The sequence below is a fragment of the Felis catus genome, chromosome C1 (genome assembly GCF_018350175.1).
Source record: "Felis catus isolate Fca126 chromosome C1, F.catus_Fca126_mat1.0, whole genome shotgun sequence".
NCBI lineage: Eukaryota > Metazoa > Chordata > Mammalia > Carnivora > Felidae > Felis > Felis catus.
This window is the reverse complement of record NC_058375.1, coordinates 170,596,339-170,619,565: the sequence shown is the minus strand read 5'-3', so window position 1 is coordinate 170,619,565 and position 23,227 is coordinate 170,596,339. Positions and strand designations below refer to the sequence as shown.

General features: G+C 34.5%; 1 protein-coding gene across 5 annotated transcripts in view; it reads left to right on the top strand.

Annotated features, from left to right (window-relative positions):
- NCKAP1 (NCK associated protein 1) overlaps nucleotides 1-23,227 on the top strand; it is a 108,923-nt gene that overhangs the window by 58,987 nt on the left and 26,709 nt on the right. For all 5 annotated transcript variants that reach the window (XM_023259532.2, XM_023259531.2, XM_023259530.2 and 2 more), the window contains 8 exons: nucleotides 8,068-8,213; nucleotides 10,113-10,245; nucleotides 13,516-13,635; nucleotides 14,295-14,434; nucleotides 15,268-15,399; nucleotides 17,918-18,136; nucleotides 18,565-18,695; nucleotides 18,972-19,069. In XM_023259532.2, coding sequence (XP_023115300.1) covers nucleotides 8,068-8,213; nucleotides 10,113-10,245; nucleotides 13,516-13,635; nucleotides 14,295-14,434; nucleotides 15,268-15,399; nucleotides 17,918-18,136; nucleotides 18,565-18,695; nucleotides 18,972-19,069 — 1,119 coding nt within the window. The remainder of the gene's footprint in view (nucleotides 1-8,067; nucleotides 8,214-10,112; nucleotides 10,246-13,515; nucleotides 13,636-14,294; nucleotides 14,435-15,267; nucleotides 15,400-17,917; nucleotides 18,137-18,564; nucleotides 18,696-18,971; nucleotides 19,070-23,227) is intronic.

Sequence of the window (23,227 nt, the reverse complement as noted above, 5' to 3'; positions counted from 1 at the left end):
CATAGTTAGAAATTTGTTTTCTTATGGTGAGAACTTTAATTTAATTTTTTATTTTATAAAATTTACATCCAAATTAGTTAGCATATAGTGAAACAATGATTTTAGGAGTAGATTCCTCAGTGCCCCTTACCCATTTAGCCCATCCCCCTCCCACAACCCCTCCAGTAACCCTCAGTTTGTTCTCCATATTTGTGAGTCTCTTCTGTTTTGTCCCCCTCCCTGTTTTTATATTATTTTTGTTTCCCTTCCCTTATGTTAATCTGTTCTGTCTCTTAAAGTCCTCATATGAGTGAAGTCATATGATTTTTGTCTTTCTCTGACTAATTTCACTTAGCATAACACCCTCCAGTTCCATCCACATAGTGGCAAATGGCAAGATTTCATTCTGTTTGATTGCTGAGTAATACTCCATTTTGTGTGTGTGTGTGTGTGTGTGCGTGTGTGTGTGTGTGTGTGTGTGTGTGTGTGTGTGTATACATACACCACATTTTCTTTATCCATTCATCCATCAATGGACATTTGGGCTCTTTCCATACTTTGGCTATTGTTGATGGTGCTGCTATAAACATGGGGTTGCATGTGTCCCTTCGAAACAGCACATCTGTATCATGTGGATAAATGCCTAATAGTGTAATTGCTGGGTCATAGGGTAGTTCTTTTTTTAGTTTTGTCAGGAACCTCCATACTGTTTTCCAGAGTGGCTGCACCAGCTTGCAGTCCCTACAACAATGCAAAAGAGATCCTCTTTCTCCGTATCCTCGCCAATATCTGTTGTTGCCTGATTTGTTAATGTTAGCCATTCTGACAGGTGTGAGGTGGTATCTCATTGTGGTTTTGATTTGTATTTCCCTAATGATGAGTGATGTTGAGCATTTTTTCATGTGTCAGTTGGCCATCTGGATGTCTTCTTTGGAGAAACATCTATTCATGTCTTTTGCCCATTTCTTCACTGGATGATTTGTTTTTTGGGTGTTGAGTTTGATAAGTTCTTTATAGATTTTGGATACTAACCCTTTATCTGATATGTCATTTGCAAATATCTTCTCCCATTCTGTCAGTTGCCTTTTAGTTTTGCTGATTGTTTCCTTCGCTGTGCAGAAGCTTTTCATTTTGATGAGGTCCCAGTCTTTCATTTTTGCTTTTGTTTCCCTTGCCTCCAGAGACGTGTTGAGTAAAAAGTTGCTGCAGCCAAGATCCAAGAGGTTTTTGCCTGCTTTCTCCTCGAGGATTTTGATGGCTTCCTGTCTTACATTTAGGTCTTTCATCCATTTTGAATTTATTTTTGTGTATGGTGTAAGAAAGTGGTCCAGGTTCATTCTTCTGCATGTCGCTGTCCAGTTTTCCCAGCACCACTTGCTGAAGAGACTGTCTTTATTCCATTGGATATTCTTTGCTGCTTTGTTAAAGATTAGTTGGCCATACGTTTGTGGGTCCATTTCTGGGTTCTCTGTTCTGTTCCATTGATCTGAGTGTCTGTTCTTGTGCCAAGATGAGAACTTTTAAGATCTATTTTATTAGCAACTTTTAAATATGCAATACAGTGTTGCTGATACAGTCATCATCCTGTACATGACATCTCCAGGACTTACTTGTTTTATAACTGGAAGTTTGTACCTTTTGGTTACTTTCACCCATATTCCCCAACTCCAGCTCCCCATCTCTGGCAGCCAGCAGTCCATTGTCATCTATGAGTTCAGTTTTAAGGGGTTATTTTGTTGTTGTTATTTTTTCAAATTCCATATATAAGTGAGTTCATTGGGTCTTTGCCTTTCTCTGGCTTACGTCACTTAGCACATTGCCTTTGGGGTCCGTGCATGTTGTTGCAAGTGGCAAGATTTACCCCATTATTTTGGTTGACTAATATTCTTTTATACACACACACACGACACACACACACGCACGCATTTTTTTTTTCACCACAATTTATCTATTTATCCATCAGTTGCCACTTAGGCTATTTCCATGTCTTGGCTGTTGCAGGTAGTGCTGCAGTGAACAAGCGTTTGTAGATATCTTTTTGAGTTAGTGTTTTCATTTCCTTCAGATAAATATCTAGAAATGGAATTAATTGGATCCTATGGTAGTTCATTATATTTCTAATTTTTTGAGGAATTTCCATACTGGTTTCCAGAGTGACCGCACCCATTTACATTCTCACCAAGAGTGCATGCAGGTTCCCGCTTTTTCCACATTTTTGCCTTGTTACCTCTTGTGTTTTTGATAATAACTTTTCTAACAGGTGCGAGGTGGTATCTCATTGTGGTTTTTATTTGCATTTCCCTGATGAGTAATGAGGTTTGAGCACCTCTTCATGTGCTTGTTAACTATCAGGATTTCTTCTTTGGCAAAGAATAACAAGCAGCCAGCTCACAGGCCATAGTTTACCATCCCCTGATGTAGTGCCAAAAGCTGTATTTCTGAAATGCAGAAATAAATGGTATTAGACTTTAAAACTTTTCATTTAATATATAACTCACTTAAATGGTTTTTAAGGGCTTTAAAATTCAAGCTTAAAATCTTTGTATATACTGTAAATTTAATGATGGCATTTAATTGCCCCTTAAATACTTCCAGTAATTATGTGGAAACTGTGGCTCAGTTTTTTTAATAACTGCATATCTTAAAAATACGTATATTTTAAAGTAATACTAATGTGTTCTCATTATAAAATGTCAGAAAACCCAGAGGTAAAGTAGTAGAAAATGAAAGTTTGTACTTTTCCCAGTGTTATGCCCTAGAAATACTAACTTTTAATAAGTGGTTTATATCTTTTTAGGTGTTCAAACAGTAAATGGGATTATACTATATATACATATGGTTCAGCACCACAGATTAATTTTTCATTTAATTAAAAAATGAAAATATAAGCAATATATGTTTGTGGAAGAAATTTTTAGATCAACTCAGTCTGGCGAAGGACTCCAAGAGCATAATTTTCTGGCAGTCTTCTTTATTTCCTGTGGTACTTTTGCTCTTAGGTTCTTTTCTTTCAACCTCAAAATACATAGGCACTTTTCTTGCTCTTGTTCTTTGTTCTATGATCACATATTTTTAGAGATGATTTTATAAATGAGACCACAGGTATTAAGTAACTTGCCTGAGATTGCAGAGTTAGGTAATGGTAGATCCGGAAAGAAGACTTGAAATAGCACCATCGCAAATATTAAATGTGCATATATAATACGTTGTTTTCTTCCTATTAAAAATGAAGTTTAGAGATTAACATTTCTTTAACTAAAGTTGTGAAAAGTACAGAAGTAGAGCATATGAGGTAAAAATAGAAGTGAAAATTGCTCTGCTAAAGGATATACACATTTAAAATTTTGAAAGTCACTCATTGTCAAAAAATTGAACTATTTAGTATTAAGTCTCTTGCTGTCAGTTTGTGAGAGTACCTAAACCAACATTTGGGTTCAGAAAATCTTAAGAGATTTAGGTACATTTCAAATTTACTCGTTATTAAATACTTTCAGGATTATTAAGCTTACTCATCTGAAGGATTCACTTGAGAATTTAGCTTGGTTTGGTCATATGGCAGAGTATAAAGCATTTGTTGTAAGCATTAAGAATGTAGAATTGATACATCCCTGTGTGATTTTTTTTTTTTTTAAATTTTTATGAGATAATTATAAGAATATCACCTGCTGGGGCACCTGGGTGACTCAGTTGGTTAAGCGTTCAACTTCGGCTCAGGTCATGATCTCACGGTTTGTGGGTTCAAGCTCTGTGTCAGGCTCTGTGCTGACAGCTCAGAACATGGAGCCTGCTTCGGATTCTGTATCTCCCTCTCTCTCTGCCCCTCTCATGCTCATGCTCTCTGTCTCTCAATAATAAATAAACGTTAAAATTAAAAAAAAAAAAAAAGAATACCACCTGCTATTTGATTCTTTCACGCGTTGTAGTCTTGCTTTTATCAGTTTGCTAGGGCTGCCGTAACGGAGTCCCAAAGTTGGGTGGCTTAAACAACAGGAATTTATTGTTTTATAGTTTTAGAGGCTAGAAATCCAAAATTAAGGTGTTAGCTGGATTGACTCTGACAGCAGTGAGGGAAAATCTGTTTCATTCTTTTTCCCCAGCTTCTAGTGACTTGCTAGCAATCTTTGATGTTTCTTGGCTTGTAGATGAGTCACTCTAATGACATTTGCTCTGTCTCTTTTCATATAATCTGTGCATATTTCTGGGTCCAAATTTTTCCTTTCTACAAGGACACCAGTCATATTGGATTATGACCCACTCTAATGACCTCATTTTTAAAAACTTGATTATCTCTGTGAAGACCCTATTTCCAAATCAGGTCACCTTCTGAGGTACTGGGGACTATGACTTCAATATATCTATTTTGTGGACACAATTCAGCCCATAGTGTTTCTCATAATCGTGACTAGGACATGCAGTCATTTTCTACTGTATAACTCTTAAGTTTTAGGGACAGTAGGTAGGGCAGAGCATACCAAGGAAGGAAACTGGTATATACAACTTAGCCAGTGAAGTCTTCTCCATGGAAAGAGGGCAAAAGTGCAAGTTGGGAAGCAGTGGCCAGAATCCAGAAGTTTTGCATAGACGATGAAGAACAGGTTAACAGCGAAGGTTCCACTCCTTCATACTCGACCATATGATACAGGAGATAAAATATTGAGCAGTATTATATAATCTGTAGAGGAGTACAGATCCTCTTTTGATGATGTTATTAATCTGGTTGTGGAGACAGGCATAACAGATACGGAAAAATTAAATAGCAGTTGAAAATCTAAAAGATTAACTTAAAAGAAGCCGCCGATAGGGTATGATTATTATTAAGTACAGTTTTCTTAAAAGGGAGAAAGCTTTTTCCAAGTGGGCATTGGTAGTAATGACTTTATAGAGAAAGCATCATTTTGTCCAGACATTGAAAGATGGGTAGAAATTGAATAGGACAATAGTTTACACAGGAAAAGGGCAACCAGCGAGGAAAGGGCAAGTAAAGAGACTTCTTAGTGTTAAGTATTACTACAAGAAGGAACAGATCTTCACAAGAGATCTGAATGATCTGACTGATCAATGATCAGGTAGAAGGATAAGGGTTAACTATAAGCATATGACCAGAGAGAGGTGTAGCATTCTGTAGATATCAGTAATTCTTTTTTCTTTTTTAATGTTTATTTTTGAGAGACAAAGCATGAGCGGGGGCAGGGCAGAGAGAGGGAGACACAGAATCTGAAGCAGGTGCGGGGGCTCGAACTCATGGGCTGCGAGATCATGACCTGAGCTGAAGTCAGACCTTGACCAACTGAGCTACCCAGGCGCCCCAGTATCAGTAATTCTTGAATAGAGCAGGGCCTGAAGGATAAGCAGTTGGGAGAATTTTATAGTTTTATGCCTTCACTGGAGTCCTATACAATTTTGATTCTAAGGTCATTGGTCTCTTACAGGTCATTTTGATTTCTCTTTTTTTCTAATCTTTAAAGAAGAGTACTTTCTCTCTCCATGTATTCTTTGTCATTTTTTCCTGTTTCCTAAGGCATCTTGTTCCCCTGTGTATTCAGTAGTCTCTTAAAGCATCTTCAGTTATTTTCTCATTTGTCTTCTTCCCTCTGTCTTCAAATTTACTTGGGTTGTTCATATCTTATTTAAGCCTTTTTTTTTTAATAACCTTCTCCTTTCGTTGTTGGCAAGTATTTCATTTTTTTTTAATATATGAAATTTATTGTCAAATTGGTTTCCATACAACACCCAGTGCTCATCCCAAAAGATGCCCTCTTCAATACCCATCACCGACCTTCCCCTCCCTCCTACCCCCATCAACCCTCAGTTTGTTCTCAGTCCTTAAGAGTCTCTTATGCTTTGGCTCTCTCCCACTCTAACCTCTTTTTTTTTTTTTTTTTTCCTTCCCCTCCCACCATGGGTTTCTGTTAAGTTTCTCAGGATCCACATAAGAGTGAAAACATATGGTATCTGTCTTTCTCTGTATGGCTTATTTCACTTAGCATCACACTCTCCAGTTGTATCCATGTTGCTACAAAGGGCCATATTTCATTCTTTCTCATTGCCACATAGTACTCCATTGTGTATATAAACCACAATTTCTTTATCCATTCATCAGTTGATGGACATTTAGGCTCTTTCCACAATTTGGCTATTGTTGAGAGTGCTGCTATAAACATTGGGGTACAAGTGCCCCTATGCATCAGTACTCCTGTATCCCTTGTTGGCAAGTATTTCAAATGAGTCTTTTTTTTTTAATTTTTTTTTTCAAATGTCTTTTAAATTATCATTTGGTCACCATCCATTTCCTCTGAAATTATTTTCAGTGATGCTTTAGTTCAGATTTTTTTAAATGAGTGTCAATTAATGGAAGTCTTTAGTGACCTCATGGCCACAACAGTGGTTCCTCTTTTTACTCTAAAGCTGATTAGAGGTAATTAAACTTCATTTAAACTTAGTTTATAATAAATATCTGAGTATACTTTGCCATCAGAATATTGCTCTTATTATTCTTTATCCATTCAAAAATGACAAAATATAAAACTGCTTTCTTAGTGAATGGTAACCATCCTTGATGGACCCCTTGCCATTGTAGGGGCTGAGATTTGATTTTTATCTGATTTACAAGGAAAATAATTATTTAGCCTCTTAATGTTTCATGGAAACTGGCAGAAGACATGGGTCCCCTGGGTCAGAGACAAAGGACTTAGCTATTCATTGCACAGGAAGCACCATGAGCATCAACAAATATATATCATTTTTCTCACTTGCTTTCATGACCCACGCTGGGGGGACCAGACGAACACAGATGAATACTATGTATACAGTATGTTTGTGTTACAGTTAAGGAACACTGAGTTTGATGAACCCTCCATTTTATTAACAGTAAGCATACTTACTCTTTGATTCAGAGGGAGATATTACCATTCCTCAAATTTGGCAGCTGCAGATACAGTCTTGAGAAATGGCCTGAGTAATGAGTGCTCTGGGTCTTTCATTTTTGGCATATGCAACATGTGTAGGTACATATGAGATCCTTGAAGGAGTATCTCCCAAAGCAAGCACCCTGGCCATCATTCATAATTTTTCTGTTGCCCACATCTAGTCATTTCCCAGACTTAACTCTTTTAAATTGCCACCATTGTGGATCAGAGCATCATAATCCTGTCTGGATTATTGTACCACTGCCTCCTGATAGATCTCTGCCTCCTCTCCTGGTCCTTTTCTGTCCACCTCTCCCCCAGTTCTTCTCTCGACTCCCCCACTACATAGAGCAATCTTTCTGAAATAGTAATTGACCACCACACAGAACCTTTGGTTCACCAAAAGGTTTAAATTCTTTAACATGGTATACAGGGGTCTGCAAGATATGATTGACTGTCTTCTGACACCATTTTCTTTTTCCTCTTTTCATTTTAACTGTAGCCATAGTGAACAGTGTTTATTCTGTAGACACCCCTTCTATTCTTGTCCTATGCCTTTCTGGAATGCCCACTATCCACTGACAGGATTTTGTTCTTTGATTTGGTACCTTTATAGTCGATTTTCTTTCCCTATAAACCTATACTGATGGATTTGGTTAAGTTATATCACCTTATTAGCCAACCTACACTAATTTTTACTATCTTCAGTTTTTTTCTAGAATCCATCAATTAGTACAATGTGTTATCTGGTTTTTAATGATTCAGTACAGTCTAAAACCTCAATGAATCAACATGTACCATACTTATTTTCATCTGAATGTTTCCCATGTATGCTTTCTTTCAAGCTGGACTGAAAATACCTTTTGGTAGGGTTAACTTGACAATTCACTGTTTTATACTTTTGATATTATAATTGCAGTTCCTTTGGGGTTCAAGATGAATGACGCATATATTAGGTTTTGTTTTATTGGCAGTAGTATTTGAGTTTATCTGAAGAAATTTTTAATAGGGATTTCAAGTGTGAGTCACTGTTGACAATTTTAAAAAGGTGATGTTATTAATATAGTGTCAAAATAAACATTAAAAAATTTTTCAATAGTGCTTTTATCCCCCCTGTAGAATGTCAAGGTTAAAATCATTGGTCCATGCTTAAACGACTTTGTTTTTTGCTGTATTTTCACAGGCATATACTAGTGTTTCCAAGGCTTCACTTAGCCTTGCAGATCACAGAGAACTTGGAAAGATGATGAATACGATAATTTTTCATACAAAAATGGTAGATTCCTTGGTGGAAATGTTGGTGGAAACATCAGATCTCTCCATATTTTGGTATGTGGTATTTTTTTTTCAAATCAGAATTTGAAATTTTTAGTATCCAAATATATCTTTGTTGATTGTTTTTATATTAGTGTAGTCCTTGAGACTATTCAGTAATAAACTCTTAAGAATAAAGGGAATGGGGTGCCTGGCTGGCTCAGTTGGAGCATGTGAATCTTGATCTTGAGGTTGTGTATTTGAGCCCCACGTTAGGTGTAGAGATAACTTAAAAATAAAATCTTTAAAAAAAGAGATTATAAAGGGAATAGTTGACAACTTGTTAACAAAAGGAAGTTTACAAAGTAGAGATTTTATGTCTTTTTTTTTTTATTCTCTATAAGAGGAACTCTTACTGTTGTAAATTTATTTTTATATTTTTTTTGAGGATGTAAGAAACTGTCATGTCAGATTGCCTTAAGGCCCTCTTTAGATTAAGGAAAAAAAAACTTGTGAATCAAGGTCAAATAGAGCAAATGTTGGGAAGTAAATAGCAAGTAATTTTGCTCTGCTGTATTAAATTAGATATTAATATAATGATGATGTAGTGACTACTACTCCCTCCATGTTCTCTGTTCTCCTTTGCTCCTATCGTAGCCTCTTTAGTTAAATTTAGCAGTTTACATTTTTTTCCCCCTTTTCTCCCCACATAAATGTGATTCTTGAAGTAAGGTCATGTTTTTATTTTCTTAATGTCTAACATAGTAAGTACTTAATAAATGCTTGAATGAATAAGGGGACTTCATTATGATCAAACTAATAAACAGTGGGATCAGGATTTAAACTCAAGTATTCTGGCACAAAAGGTGTGCAGTATCAACTCTATATCTGCTTCTTGGCCTTTTTTCCTGTAGGGAAGCTGATTGGAATAACCCAGTATTATGTCCCTTTATTTCTACAATGCTGAGATAATCTCAGTGGATAGTGATAGCCATTTCTATGTATTGAAAAGCTGTCATTATGAATAGCTTCTCATTGGTTTTATTTTGGAAGAAAACTCAGTCCACACTGATTTTGGCAGTTTGTTAGGATAGCTTTAATTAGCAGTATTGCAGAAGAAATAGAAATCACCAGACGGAAGGCATGAGAGATCTCTTAAAGGAACTCTAGAAACACAGTATATCACTGAAACAATATATCATATGTTAGATATGCAAAAATTTTAAGATTATTTGGAACCCTGTACTATTGTTGGGCTTGAAAAGAAAATGGAGCATTTTATGTTTACATATATTTGAACTACAGAAAAGTTCCTATCGTAAAAGAAGCTACTGCAATTAAAAAGTCCTTTTCCCTTTTCTTGGAAGTAAAAGTACTTTGAGTAGTATTTACAATTTGTGATTTGTAGTCATATTTAATTAATTGTTATGCATCTTTTCTTATCACGTTCTTATTTTGTCTGTTATATCCAAAATAAAGACATGTTCACTACTTCTGGTTGTCTTACTATTCCAAGATGTACTATATTTTACGGACTCAAATTCTTTTATGTTTAATATCTCCTAAATCTGGAAGTAATTTAAAATTGATGGGTGTGTCATTGTTTAATTGACAGTGTTTTTCTTTCCTAGTCGTACATAAAATAATGGTGTTTCTTGCAATTGATAATGACTTAGCTTGGATAAAAATTTGGCAAGGTGAGATTTGAATGTCGTATTCATATGTCATAGATATGGTTTATTTTCTGTTTGAGTTTATTTTAAAATTTGTTAATATTCTACAAATAATATTTTTATTACTCTAATGATTGTTGGTGTATGAAAGATACTCTTTGGAAAAATAACTACTCCTCTTATGGTAATAAAGGTTACCAGTTGATAACTTTCACTTACTTGAATCCAATTAAATAAAGTACTATATCATTAAAGTTTTTAACTACAAAAATTGTGATCTAATTTTTGTTTCCTTGTATAGTTTTTATAGTCGTGCTTTTGAGAAGATGTTTCAACAGTGTTTGGAGTTACCCTCTCAGTCAAGATACTCAATTGCGTTTCCACTGCTTTGCACTCATTTTATGAGTTGCACACATGAACTATGTCCAGAAGAGGTAATTTCAGAGTAGTACTGTGATTTGTATGGCATGCAGAGTAAACTAGAACAAATATGTAGCTGGCTGGGTTTCACAAAGTCACAATTACCTAATCTAGCTTCCTACCTACTTTATCTCTGCAAAATCAGAAGAATGTTTGAATAGATTAAAAAAGCTGTTAATGTTTATTTGCATAGATGGATAAATACACATACATATTTCTAAGAACATGTTATAAAGTCACTTGGAATTACATTTATTAAATGGTGAGTCAGGTATTAATATTTATTGTAAAGTTATATATAGCTATCGATTTTATATGCCTACTTTTCCTGTCAAACTGTTATTGAAAAGACTTGAAAATTGAATGTACACATTACTGACTAAACATAAACATGTCAAAGAAGAATTTCACTGACTTGTTAATATGATAGATATAGTACACAAAATTAATATTTGCTAGTATTTGTAAGACATTCACGCAGGCACACATAGTTATTGAATAATTGAACTACTCCATAGTTTATTGACAACAAGTATCTATCAAAAATGTATTCAGTATTTCTTCTAATCTTTAGAGAAGAAATGTCACTTTGTAAATGTGGTAAGAATATATATTAAACTTAAATGGTCCATTTCTTTATAGTTTAACTTAGTGTTGAGTCCCTTTACTTAGAACTACAAAACTTGGAGAAGAGAAACCGACAAATTGCGTTATTAATGTCTCTAAGCATTAGGTTGCAGATTGTATTCCAGCAATGCATTGGAAACTGACTCTGAGAAAGGTTAGCCTGAGGGAAATTCAGTAGGGACACCTTTTAGGATTATTACCTGCAGGGATACCAACACCACCAAATTTAATAGTTTTATAGAGTTTTTAGATTTAATAGATATTTTCTTCAAGCTTTATACCTAAAACACATTATTAATTTTCCTCACCATCATCCCTCCCATTAAATTACCCATGAAGTCCTCTTAGTTTTATTTGTCTGGTATAAAACAAGAATTTGAATCCGTCTTCTACTTTCCATTGCTTTTGTCACTGTTGTAGCTCAAATTTGCAATATTCTTCATATAAACTCCTAAATAGTTTTCCTGTCTTCAGTATTTCTGCCTTTAAGATCACCTGATACAATGCCACCAGAGTACTTCTTTCCTTCTTGAAAAATCCTCAGTGGTTCTCCATTGCATGTAGAGAAAGTAAAAATTTCTCAGCCAGGCATATAGATTTAACTTCAACAATTTGGACTCTATACCCATTCTTTTTTTTTTTTTCCTTTTGCCTTTTAAAAAATTGTGATAAAAATATTTTTTAATAAACATTTAACTTTATAATATAAGCATGTACCATTTAAATTATTTTCAAATGTGCAACTCATTGGCATTAATTACTTTCACTGTGTTGTGCAACCGTCACCACTACCTATTTGCAAAACTTTTATCACTCCAAGCAGAAACTTGGTGTCATTAAGTAGTAATTTCTCATCCCTCAACCCTTGGTATCCTCTAGTCTACTTTCTGTCTGTAAGAATTTACCTATTCTAGGTAGTTTATAAAGGTGGAACCATGTAGTATTTGTCTTTTTGTGTTGGGCTAATTTCACTTAGCATATTGCTGATGCCTCCCAAATTTTTATCTCCAGCCCAGACCTTTGCCTTTAGTTCTAGATTTTCTGTATATTCTGCTGCAGTTTAGGTATTTGTGACCATCTGAAATATAACATGTCCAGAATAGAACTATTGATTCTCCACATGTTACCCCATTGCCATCGTTCAAAGCCTTTTCTGCCTTTGGCTCTACCTTTATATATATTCAGACGCCTACTTCTTCTCGTCTGTGTCAAAGCCATATCTTTTTTCCTGGATTATTGTTACAGTGTCCTTATGTGGTTTCTCTGCTTCTGACATTGTTCTCCTAAAATCTGTCTCAGCACTGTAGCAATAGGGTGAGAGCAGATCATGGAGAGACTGTGACATGTTAAGAGACTTTAGTTGTTTTGTTTTCCATCCAGTCTCAGCATTTCTGAGCCACTTGAAGAGAGTGATACCAGATTTGTATTTTAAATTAACGCTAGTGAATTTGAAGCAGTGCTAATTTAATGTTCTTTTTTCAGGAGTAAATGATAGCAAGGGGTATGTTTCATCTTTCAAAAGTCAGATTTTGGTTAAATGAAATCCTAAATGTTTATAATTTGAAATCTTTCCTTAAGTAAAATGAACTAACATTTAATTTTATCTGGCCTGGAGATGCAAACCGTTCAGTTTGGCTTCCTGTTAAAGTTTTAAAGGGCATTTAGAATAAAATACATTAAGGTATCATGAGAGAGCTAGGAACAGTTACATTATGTGTTTAAGTATTTTTATATTCTTGTATATTACATTATTTTAGCATAGAAGTATATGTAAATTATACATTCGTTATGTAATTATGGAGGATCTGTAAGGTAAACTTTCAAAAATTTATCTCTTTGTAAAGTGCTACAAACGTGTAGTGCAAAATTTTATAGCATTATATACTCAACATTCCAGTTACCGTTGACAAGAAAACCCTATTAAATTATTGCGACATCCACCAAAACTAAAAAAGATACAGAATCGTGTAGAGAGAGATGGATGGATTTGAGTGAGTGTATGTTTACATATACATATCTAATCTCCTAAAAAGTAAATACAATGTTCTTTTTTTCCCCTGTTGTGTTTAGAAAATGCACAGTTTTTTTTTTTTTTTTTTTCTCTTCTGGGTTGATGGGTTTGATTTTAGAGAGTTGAATGCCTTGTGAATTTCTGTTTTACTGACTTGATTTCTAACAATTTTAATTAAATACTTAAGCTTTTCTTTTCTGTTGGTACACTACAAAGTTATTCATTGTGTTGAGATATGTATATATATATGTGTGTGTGTATATATATATATATCATTTAAGATTAGAAAATATTACTTTAAATCTCTTTCACATCCTTTCTTTGATAGTTTAATATTTAAGAACTGGATGCATAGGACCTTGTGAAACTTGGAAATTACATTAAATTTTTTGTGTTAAGGAAAATATTGGTCCTCTAAGATCCCTCCAATCATTGTAGTTGTATAATCACCAAATACTTACTTTATGTCAACTGTGTAAATACAGTATGGTAGGTTAGTTGTTCCCCCACCCCCCCAGTCTGTAACATTCCCTACTCCCACTCCTTACTATACAGACTTTATTTTCCATGTTTATTTAAAAAGTACTTTAATTCAGACCACTTTCTTATAACTTTTATTATTGTTGTTATGATTCTGCTTTGACAGCGACATCATATTGGAGATCGCAGTCTTTCCTTATGTAATATGTTCTTGGATGAAATGGCCAAACAAGCTCGAAATCTCATCACTGATATTTGCACAGAACAGTGTACTCTCAGTGACCAGGTAAAAATTCACGTGTTTCCGTAAGGACAGGATGTTTGTGTATGAAGGCAAGAAAATAAGCTGTTATTTTTGTGTGTGTGTGTGTTTGTGTTTGTGTGTGTGTGTGTGTGTGTGTGTGTGTGTGTGTGTTAAACTCTTAGTAAATCTCATTACCTCTTCTTGTAAAACTCCATTTTTAGGTTTTTAAAAATTAGCCCATCTTTAGGATTACTTACTGTTTAAAATCCAACTTTTAGCTTTGTATTCAGGTCCCTTCCTGCTAGTTCAGACTGTCTACTTCACCCTGCACTTGATGCTTTACCAGCTAGTAGTTCTCATTAAATTCTGAACACATCATGTCTTCGCACAGTTTATTCTTCATAGACCTTTTTCCTTCTAGTAATACATTCTCATTCTTTACTTGCCTACTTTGTTTTTACTTATCCTTTAAACTGTAGCCTTTATAGAACCTCTGTGAAGTTTTCTTCACACAAGATTCATCTATTTTTGTTTTCTACCAAGTTGTGCGAGCTCCTTTAGCTAGCTAGGTAATCTACATCTCACTTACACCTCTGTTCTTAGTGCTACATAGTCTGGATTCAGCTAAGGTTTGCTTAAATAGTTCATATGTTTTCAAAATAATTGTTGTCATGTAAATTTTCATTTCTTTTTAAATTTAGTTGCTACCCAAGCATTGTGCCAAAACCATTAGTCAAGCAGTGAATAAAAAGTCAAAAAAACAGACTGGTAAGAAAGGGGAACCTGAAAGGGAAAAACCAGGAGTTGAGAGTATGAGGAAAAACAGACTGGTAGTGACCAAGTAAGCCATCCATTTTTATTATATCTTTTTGTTATGAGTAGGAGAATTTTTTCATTTTTTTGTGTGGCATTAGTACTGAAGGAATGCTAGTAATTGTAAATTCTTCATTTTTCAGCCATTAGTTGTTGTTGTTATTTTACCTTTGTGAACTTGAGTAGGTAGTGCTAATTTCCAAAATACAGATTTTAGATTTTTAAAGAAAATTCATGTAATAGGTAATATTTGTCTTTATATAGTGAATACTGAAGGCCAAGAATCTGTCTAGAAATCTGTCTAGTAATTTTACATTTATTTAAAATCAGATAATCTGAGACTTTATTTTGGCATGTTGTCATATTAGAACATATATCATTTTTAAAGTGGGTATATCAGACTAGATATTATTAAGGGCCATGTGTTTGTTTAGAGGGTAGGCATTGGTGGGCAATAATGGATCAACATTTGTTTAAAGTAGATTTCCTACTACTTTGCTTTTTTATGTTGAACAAGCTATTTGCCATTTTGTAGACTATTTTCTTCCTCCAATACCGAAAATATAGCAAGATTTGGAAATGATTGTCTTTATGAGCATGTAATAAACTTTCTTGTCTACAAAATCAGTAAAGTCATTATTATCTGAATGTAGAAACAGATGAATGATGCTATCTTTAGAAAATTGCTCTCATATGTTAGTAATATTTTTAAAGATTTTGAACTTGTCAGTTTAGGGAAGAAAAATATTGAATTCTGCAATTGTAATTCTCAAATAAGGTCTGATATATTTATAAATTAATTTTGTATTGCTGTGATGAAATGTTTAACATTTTATTTACTGTCTATTAATATTTTTTCAGCCTTGATAAATTGCACACTGCACTTTCTGAGTTGTGTTTCTCTATAAATTATGTACCAAACATGGTAGTTTGGGAACATACCTTTACCCCACGAGAATATTTGACGTCTCATCTGGAAATCCGCTTTACTAAGTAAGAGAGAATATGAATTTTTTGTTGGTTCAGCTAATAGGTTTGTTATAGTCTTCATATGTATATGGTGTTTCCTTTTATGAGGAAAAGTATTAGAACTGATGTATCAAGAATAACGAATGGGGAAGTATAAAGAATAGTGAACTGGGAATTATGTTATGCAGATTCTTGTCTCATACTTGTTATTAACTAGTTGTAACATTGGACAAAGCAGTTAATCTCTGTGAGCCTTAGATTTGTATAAACAAAATGAGAAGACTGGAGCAAATCTGTGTATTTCAGCTGGTAGGTAGCAACCAAGTAGGGTCATGAAATCAGTGTAGAAGGTTGTTGTAGTCAGCATTTAAAGAAAGAAGAGGGAGGAGAAGGAAAAGAAACAAGGAAGAATAAACAAACGAGCAATAAAGAACCAGTGCACTGTATGTAGTAAATATAAATATTGCTTCATGAAACTCTTCGCTATGTATATGTATATATGTACTGAGTTGTGATGCTAACTACATATCTTATAGTTGGTCCAGTCAAATGTTTGAAAATATCAGGACTAGATAAACACTTGTTTTTTCTTTTTTTTTTTTTAATCTTTTTTAAAGATTTCTTTTAACATTTGTTTATTTTTGAGACAGAGAAATAGAGACAGAACATGAGTGGGGGAGGGGCAGAGAGAGAGGGAGACAGAATCCGAAGCAGGCTCTAGGCTCTGAGCTGTTAGTACAGAGCCCCATGCGAGGCTTGAACTTACAAATTGCAAGATCATGACCTGAGCCGAAGTCGGACACTTAACTGACTGAGCTACCCAGGCGCCCCAACTCTTGTTTTTTCTGAATTCAAATGTATGCTGTTAGGCCAGTAGAATTCTAGACTCTTGAGGCACTCAATCTTAATTAGAGTTTTATGAGTCTTATATATGTTTCTAAAGTTACATACTTGTTAAAGAAAATATTGATTAATTTGAGAAGTTTTTCCTGAAGGCCTTAAAACACTTTATAAACCAAAATTTAGCCAAAGATTTTTTTCAAAGGTTTGTAGTCATTAACAAGTAGTATCTGCGCCATGTGCTTGACAGTGTGTTAAGTTCTGTGAGTAGTAATAAAACAGTATAAAGCTGAGAGCTATAGTTTGTGAGAAGACTTTAACAATTAGAGAACAAAATAGGAGAATGTATAAGTGGGCACTAAATTGTGTGTTAAGCCATCACTTGCCTAATCAGGTGTTAAACAAAGACTGTCTTTTGCTATCCTAAATTAGTAAGGTAGGCAGCCTCACAGTGAAACCCAGAATAGTATTTAGACGAAAGGGACATTACAGCTTCTGGTATTTATTATTCTCTAGTCAGCGGGGTGGTAGAGTTGTGGGTGGAAGATAGAGCTCACTTTTCAGCTCCCTTGTTTTCCTTCTGTAAGTATGTTCTCCACAGAGAAACATGTTCTTGTAACAAAACATCCACTTAGTGATCAGGATCAAGGCAAAGCTGTAAACTTGTTTACGGGGAAAGATTTTTTTGCCAAAACAAATAGCTGTGTTAGTTGGTTGGGTTTTACTGATCACTTGAGCACAATCTTAGGACTTTAGGGGTTATATACAAGGATAGCAATTATTGCCTTGAATCCTTGTTTTCTGGGATTGTTTTCTATCGATGGGGTTTGTCATTGTCTTTAAGGATTTATCCTTACAAATATAAGTCTAAGATCTTTATAAATCCAATGCTCAAGGAGTTTTAAAGATGGTAAAATAGGGGTGGCCAATGTAGGAAAAGATCAGAAGGGAAAGTATTTTCAAAATCTGTGTTTCTTTTTAGGCTTTTATAGTTTATTGGGATATAAACCTAACAGAACTGTGTTTCACGTGCTGTGAACGATTAAAGAACAATAAAGTTTTTTGTTTGTTGCCTTGTTTTAACTGTCATGCATTTTGTTGAAGGGCAGCACTAAGGCAGTTGTGGGTTCAAAGCCTAGGCACACTACTTCCAAACAAAGTGACTGTATTCAGTTGACTTCAGTTCTGAGCCTTAGTTTCTTTTTATCTGTGAAGTGGTGGTGGTAGTAACTACATTGCAGGGGGTTATTTTTTTTATTTTTTTATTTTTAAAAATTTTTTAAATGTTTTTATTTATTTTTGATACATTGCAAGGTTTTAAACATGAGGGTGATTGATATAAAGCCTAAGAAAATACTAGCACATAACTGTGCCAGATGAGTTTGAGCTATGGATTAAATAGTCCAGTGTGCTTGCTAGAGACAGTCCTATTAAAGGAATTTTTTAAGACCCTCTTTATCCTTAATTCATTGTTATTATTGATGTCCTTAGAATTTTTAAAATCCTGATTCTACCTTATTGTAGCTTTTGGGTGTTCATTCTTTTTTAAGATGGTTTCTTGGGAAGATAATAATTTCATTACTTTGTAACAATTAGTATGTTAAAATTAATTTTATTGCATACTTAATATTAGAGATCAGTAGGTTGAATGGCCTATGTACATAAATGGAAAAGTTCATTTCTTATTCCCTCCCTTACCCAGGTCAATTGTTGGAATGACTATGTATAATCAAGCCACACAGGAAATTGCAAAACCATCAGAGCTTCTAACAAGTGTAAGAGCATACATGACTGTACTACAGTCGATAGAAAACTATGTGCAAATTGATATTACAAGAGTGTTTAATAATGTTCTTCTTCAGCAAACACAACATTTAGACAGTCATGGAGAACCAACCATTACAAGTCTATACACAAATTGGTAAGGAGCACATTTATTTTATTTTAGTTTTTTCAACGTTTATTTATTTTTGGGACAGAGAGAGACAGAGCTTGAACGGGGGAGGGGCAGAGAGAGAGGGAGACACAGAATCGGAAACAGGCTCCAGGCTCCGAGCCATCAGCCCAGAGCCTGACGCGGGGCTGGAACTCCCGGACCGCGAGATCGTGACCTGGCTGAAGTCGGATGCTTAACCGACTGCGCCACCCAGGCGCCCCAGGAGCACATTTAGAAATTTGGATTGATACAAAGTTTCTTTGTGGTGAAATGCTTAGGAAAGTTATTTTTTATCAGTAAGTGCTCATTTGTGTCATCAGTCATCTTAATGCAGGAATATATACCATAATTTGAATAATACCATAAACTTTGAATTAATTTCTCCCGGTTATAAATTTACTTTTTCTTCCTAGGTATTTGGAAACTTTGTTAAGACAAGTCAGCAATGGTCATATAGCTTATTTCCCTGCAATGAAAGCATTTGTGAACTTACCTACAGAAAATGAATTAACATTCAATGCAGAGGAATATTCTGACATATCAGGTGAATAAAACCTATGACATGTTTAATGGAGTGAAGAAACCTTGATTCTTTTGGCTTTTCATTGTTACAACTATTTTCATTCAGTTACGTTCATTCAATGCATAATCATACATTATATCTTAGACTTACCTTTGCATTCGTGTTCCTTTTTATTCTAGAGACTAGAGATTTTTGCATTAATAATTTGCTTCTATGATGGAACATTCCAAAATGTTAATATTCATTTTCTCAAAGTATTTGCTCTATCAGTGTAAAATTAATTACATTTCCTTTCAGAAATGAGGTCGTTATCAGAACTACTAGGCCCATACGGTATGAAGTTCCTAAGTGAGAGCCTTATGTGGCATATCTCATCACAAGTTGCTGAACTTAAGGTAATACAGTCTTTATCAGTTTTAGCTTTGAAACATTGATTCCTGAAAAAACATTTCAAGAATATGAACAAGTCTATTTTGTTAATTACCTTAACCCAACATGAAAATTCTCATGTAAATGAAATTATAGAGCTACGATGGCCTTTCAATTGCATTGTCATTTAATACTCTCTCTTTTATGGATGAAAAAACTGAAAGCCTAGAGAGGTGAAATGACTTGCTAAAGGAGATTGAAAGTCAGATTTCTTGATGTTTGGTCAAGTCTTGATTCTATAGTACCATAATGCTTTTCTTTGAAGGACTGTTCAAAATTCCAGCCAAAGTCATTTGTTTAAATTTGTAGTTTGAATGTATTATTTCCCACAGTTTATGTTGCAAACATTATTAGGCTCACTGGGTTGTTGTTGGTTTTTTTTAAAGTAATCTCTATGCCACATGTGGGGCTGGAATTCAACAGACTCTGAGATCAAGATTTGCATGCTCTGCCAACTGAGCCAGCAGGTGCCCCTGGGCTCATTGTTTTTTTATTACTAAGTAATCTTTTAAATTATCTTACACCCTTTAAGGTAGATAAAAAATTTCTTTAGAATGCTTAACATTTTGTTAAGATGTAAAAGGGCTGAAGCAACAGCCTTTTAAATGACTTTTTTAACGTCTTTTAGAAATATCCCAGCTCTAAGGTGATTTATATTGAATGAGTTTGTATATAATAACTATCTAGTTTTTGAAAGAATTTGAATTTGAACCACCAAAATTTTATAACTTAACAGAATACAAGAGGCATATTTTAAATTGTGCCCTTTGTGAAATTTTTTGATTACTTGCGCCTTGCATTTTTAATTTAAGAATATGGTAGGTAGCATTGATAAGTAGCTTGCATTTACATAGAGCACTGAAGTCTAAATGTGGTAATCCAATTTACTGAAAACTTAGCAGTTATATAGGATAAGCCAATTCCTGCAAGGTAAAAAATATTTTGCTGAATGAATAAAATATGTAAGAGTCTGTGACTAAAAGGAGATGTGGTATTACCCGGTGGTTAAAAACTCAAGCTTTTAAGACCTGAATTTCAGTCCTCTCACTTATGAGCTTTGACTTTGGGCAAAGTTTAAACTCACTAAGCTTTTACTTTGAAAGAGTTATATGATACATATCAAATGCTTAGGTACTGAGCATAGTTCTTCATCCACAATAAGCACTGAGTAATTATTACTTGGTATTTTTCATGTTCATTATCCTCTAAGAACATTCTGCAATTCTTTTAAAAAGTCAACTTTTATATGTGGGTTTTAAATACACACACTGTATACTTTATATAGTTTTAAATGCTAAACCTTGCAATGACAGTTTTAGTTCTTCACAAGTAATATCATTCTTGTTTATTAGTTTCGTTCCCCTATAAATACATGATCTCTTTTCTATTCTGTTATTTTTTAGGTAACAGATTTCTCATCTTCAGTTCACTTTCTTGTATTCTTTTCAGTATGAGATAATAGAAGAATTATGGCAAGATACTCTTTTCCTTGAATTCAAGAAAATTTCACTTTTGCCAGCTATTTTTTATTTCAGACTAAATAATAGGTACTTCTGGAATTACTAAGTATTTTGGGTGCTTCTTTGCTATTTAATGTGATGGATAGAATATTGTCCTGTAGTGGTACAGATTGGCTTATTTAGGTGTCTGCATCTGTATTTATGAGAGTTCAAGGGGATTTGATGTCCTTAACAGTACTGGAAGGCCCCTATAGGATCTGGCCTTTTGCTTTTCTTACCTCCTTAACTCTTCCAGCCTGGTTGGCCTGCTTGTTGTTACCTCAAAATACTTTTCAATGAAGTATTGTCTTCTCATAATATTTGTGTGATTTTCAAATGTTGCCTTATCAGAATATCCTTTCTTGACCACACTTTTAAAAACAGCAAGCATCACTTTTTATTCTTCTTATTCACCTTTTTGTGTATCTTATTGTGACCTTTCATGTCATGTATTTATGTCACTGTCGCAAGAATAAAAACTTAGTTATAAACCCTCTTAAAACTTTGCTAAATCAGTGTCCACACATAGAAGGTACTTGCTAAGTATCTGCTGGATGCAAAAATAAAAATAGGTAGCTTTTTTGACCCTTTGCTTTGTTCCAGGACTTTTCTAAGCTCCTTACATAAAACTGGTGGTATTACCCCTATTTTACAAATTAAAAAAGTAAGATCAAGAACTACTAAGTACCTTCTCTGGGCTCACATGCTTGAAAATGGTGAAACTAAACTTTGAACTTTGAACCTACATAGTCAGTCTAGCCCTAGACCTTATACTAGTCCTGTGCTATGCTGTTTTTAGAAATGAAAGAGATCTAAGCAGTCCTCTAACCCACACTTATCTAATGCAGGAAGTACGCTACATTTCTCTAGGAGGATGATCTGGTGTTTTTGAAAATGAGGCAGTCTCTTCAGTTACTGCGTATCTCTAGTTATGTTGAGTAAATATCTGAGTAGTGATTTTTTGATGTGTCTTCATTCTTTTTTTTTTTTTTATGCTTATTTATTTTTGAGAGAGGAAAAGAGCAGGGGAGGGGCAGAGAGGAAGGGAGGGAGGGAAAGAGAGAGAGAGAGAGAGAATGAATATGAATCCCAAGCAGGTTCTATGCTGCCAGCACAGAGCCTGACACGGGGCTCAAACCCATGAACCATGAGACCATGACCTGAGCCAAAATCAAGAGTGGGACAGTCCACCAACTGAGCCACTCAGGCACCCCTGATTGGTCTTCATTCTAATGTCAAGAGGCAGAGATTGTGTTTAACAAGATCACCCTTCATATATTTAAAAACTTTAGTAGCGTATTGCCTTTCTCTTCTCCATGTGAAATATATTCATGTTTAATCTCTCTGTCTTTTATGCAAATTCTATCTTAATTGTTTGTGTCATTCTTAAAAAATAGTGCCTTGAACTGAGAATAAACTTCAGCTAGAGATCTGATTAGTAAAGGTACACTTATCCATTGTGGACACTACACTTACTAGTACAATTTAAGATTGCTTTGACACATTTGGTACCTATAACATAATATTTTCATGTTAACTTACAATCATAAATTTTCTTTTTTTCACATGTTGACCTTGAACCATGGCTCTCCACATCCTTGATTTTGTATTTTTTTCTTTAGACTTGTGTTGCTTTATTGTTTGCCTTTTAAAAATTTATCTTGTTAGATACTATTATTTCTATATCTTTTTTAAAAATGTTTATTTATTTTGAGAGAGAGAACATGTGTGCAAGCAGGGGAGGAGCAGAAAGATAGAGGGAGAGCCTCTGTGTACTGTCAGCACAGAGCCCCTATGAGGGGATTGATCTCACGAACCATAATATCATGACCTGAGCCAAGACCAAGAGTCAGAGGCTTATCCGACTCAGCCACCCAGGTGCCCCCAGATCTTTTTTGAGTGCAGATTTTGTCATAATCTCTTACTAATACTTTATTTATGAGCATAACTCTCTTAGCTCTGTCCTTAGGTATTAATATTGTCAAGTACATCCTGTATTCTTAAAAAAGAAATGAGAGGAGCTTATGTTTTAACATTTCTGTTGTATTCTGGGTGACTATTTCTTTTCTTGAATATTATTAAAATTTAAAGTTTTGATGAGAGTGTAAATAGTGTTGATTTTTTTTTAATGCTGTTGAATTTTCTGACTCAAGAGTGTTGTTTCTTGGCTGACTTCTCATTTAAATATTTGACAATATTCAGCTTAAGTCACAAACCTAGACAAAAGAAACTTTTTGTGTAAGAACTAAGGTTGATAATAATTGAGAAGCATGAGTGTGAATTAGCTTGGGTTTCTCATTAAATACTATACGCTCCAAAACAAAGATGGTTTAGGATACTAACCATTGTATTTCTAAAACTTTTGATTTTAACATTTTATTTTTGTGATTTTAAGTTTTTATTTAAATTCCAGTTAACATACAGTGTAATACTAGTTCAGGTATACAATTTAGTGATTCAACACTTAACATACAACACCCTGTGCTCATCACAAGTGCACTCATTAATGCCCATTACCCATTTAACCCTATCCTCCCACCCACCTCCCCTCTGATAACCATCAGTTTGTTCTCTATAGTTAAGAGTCTGTTTCTTTCTTTGTCTCTCTGTTTTTTTCCCCATCCC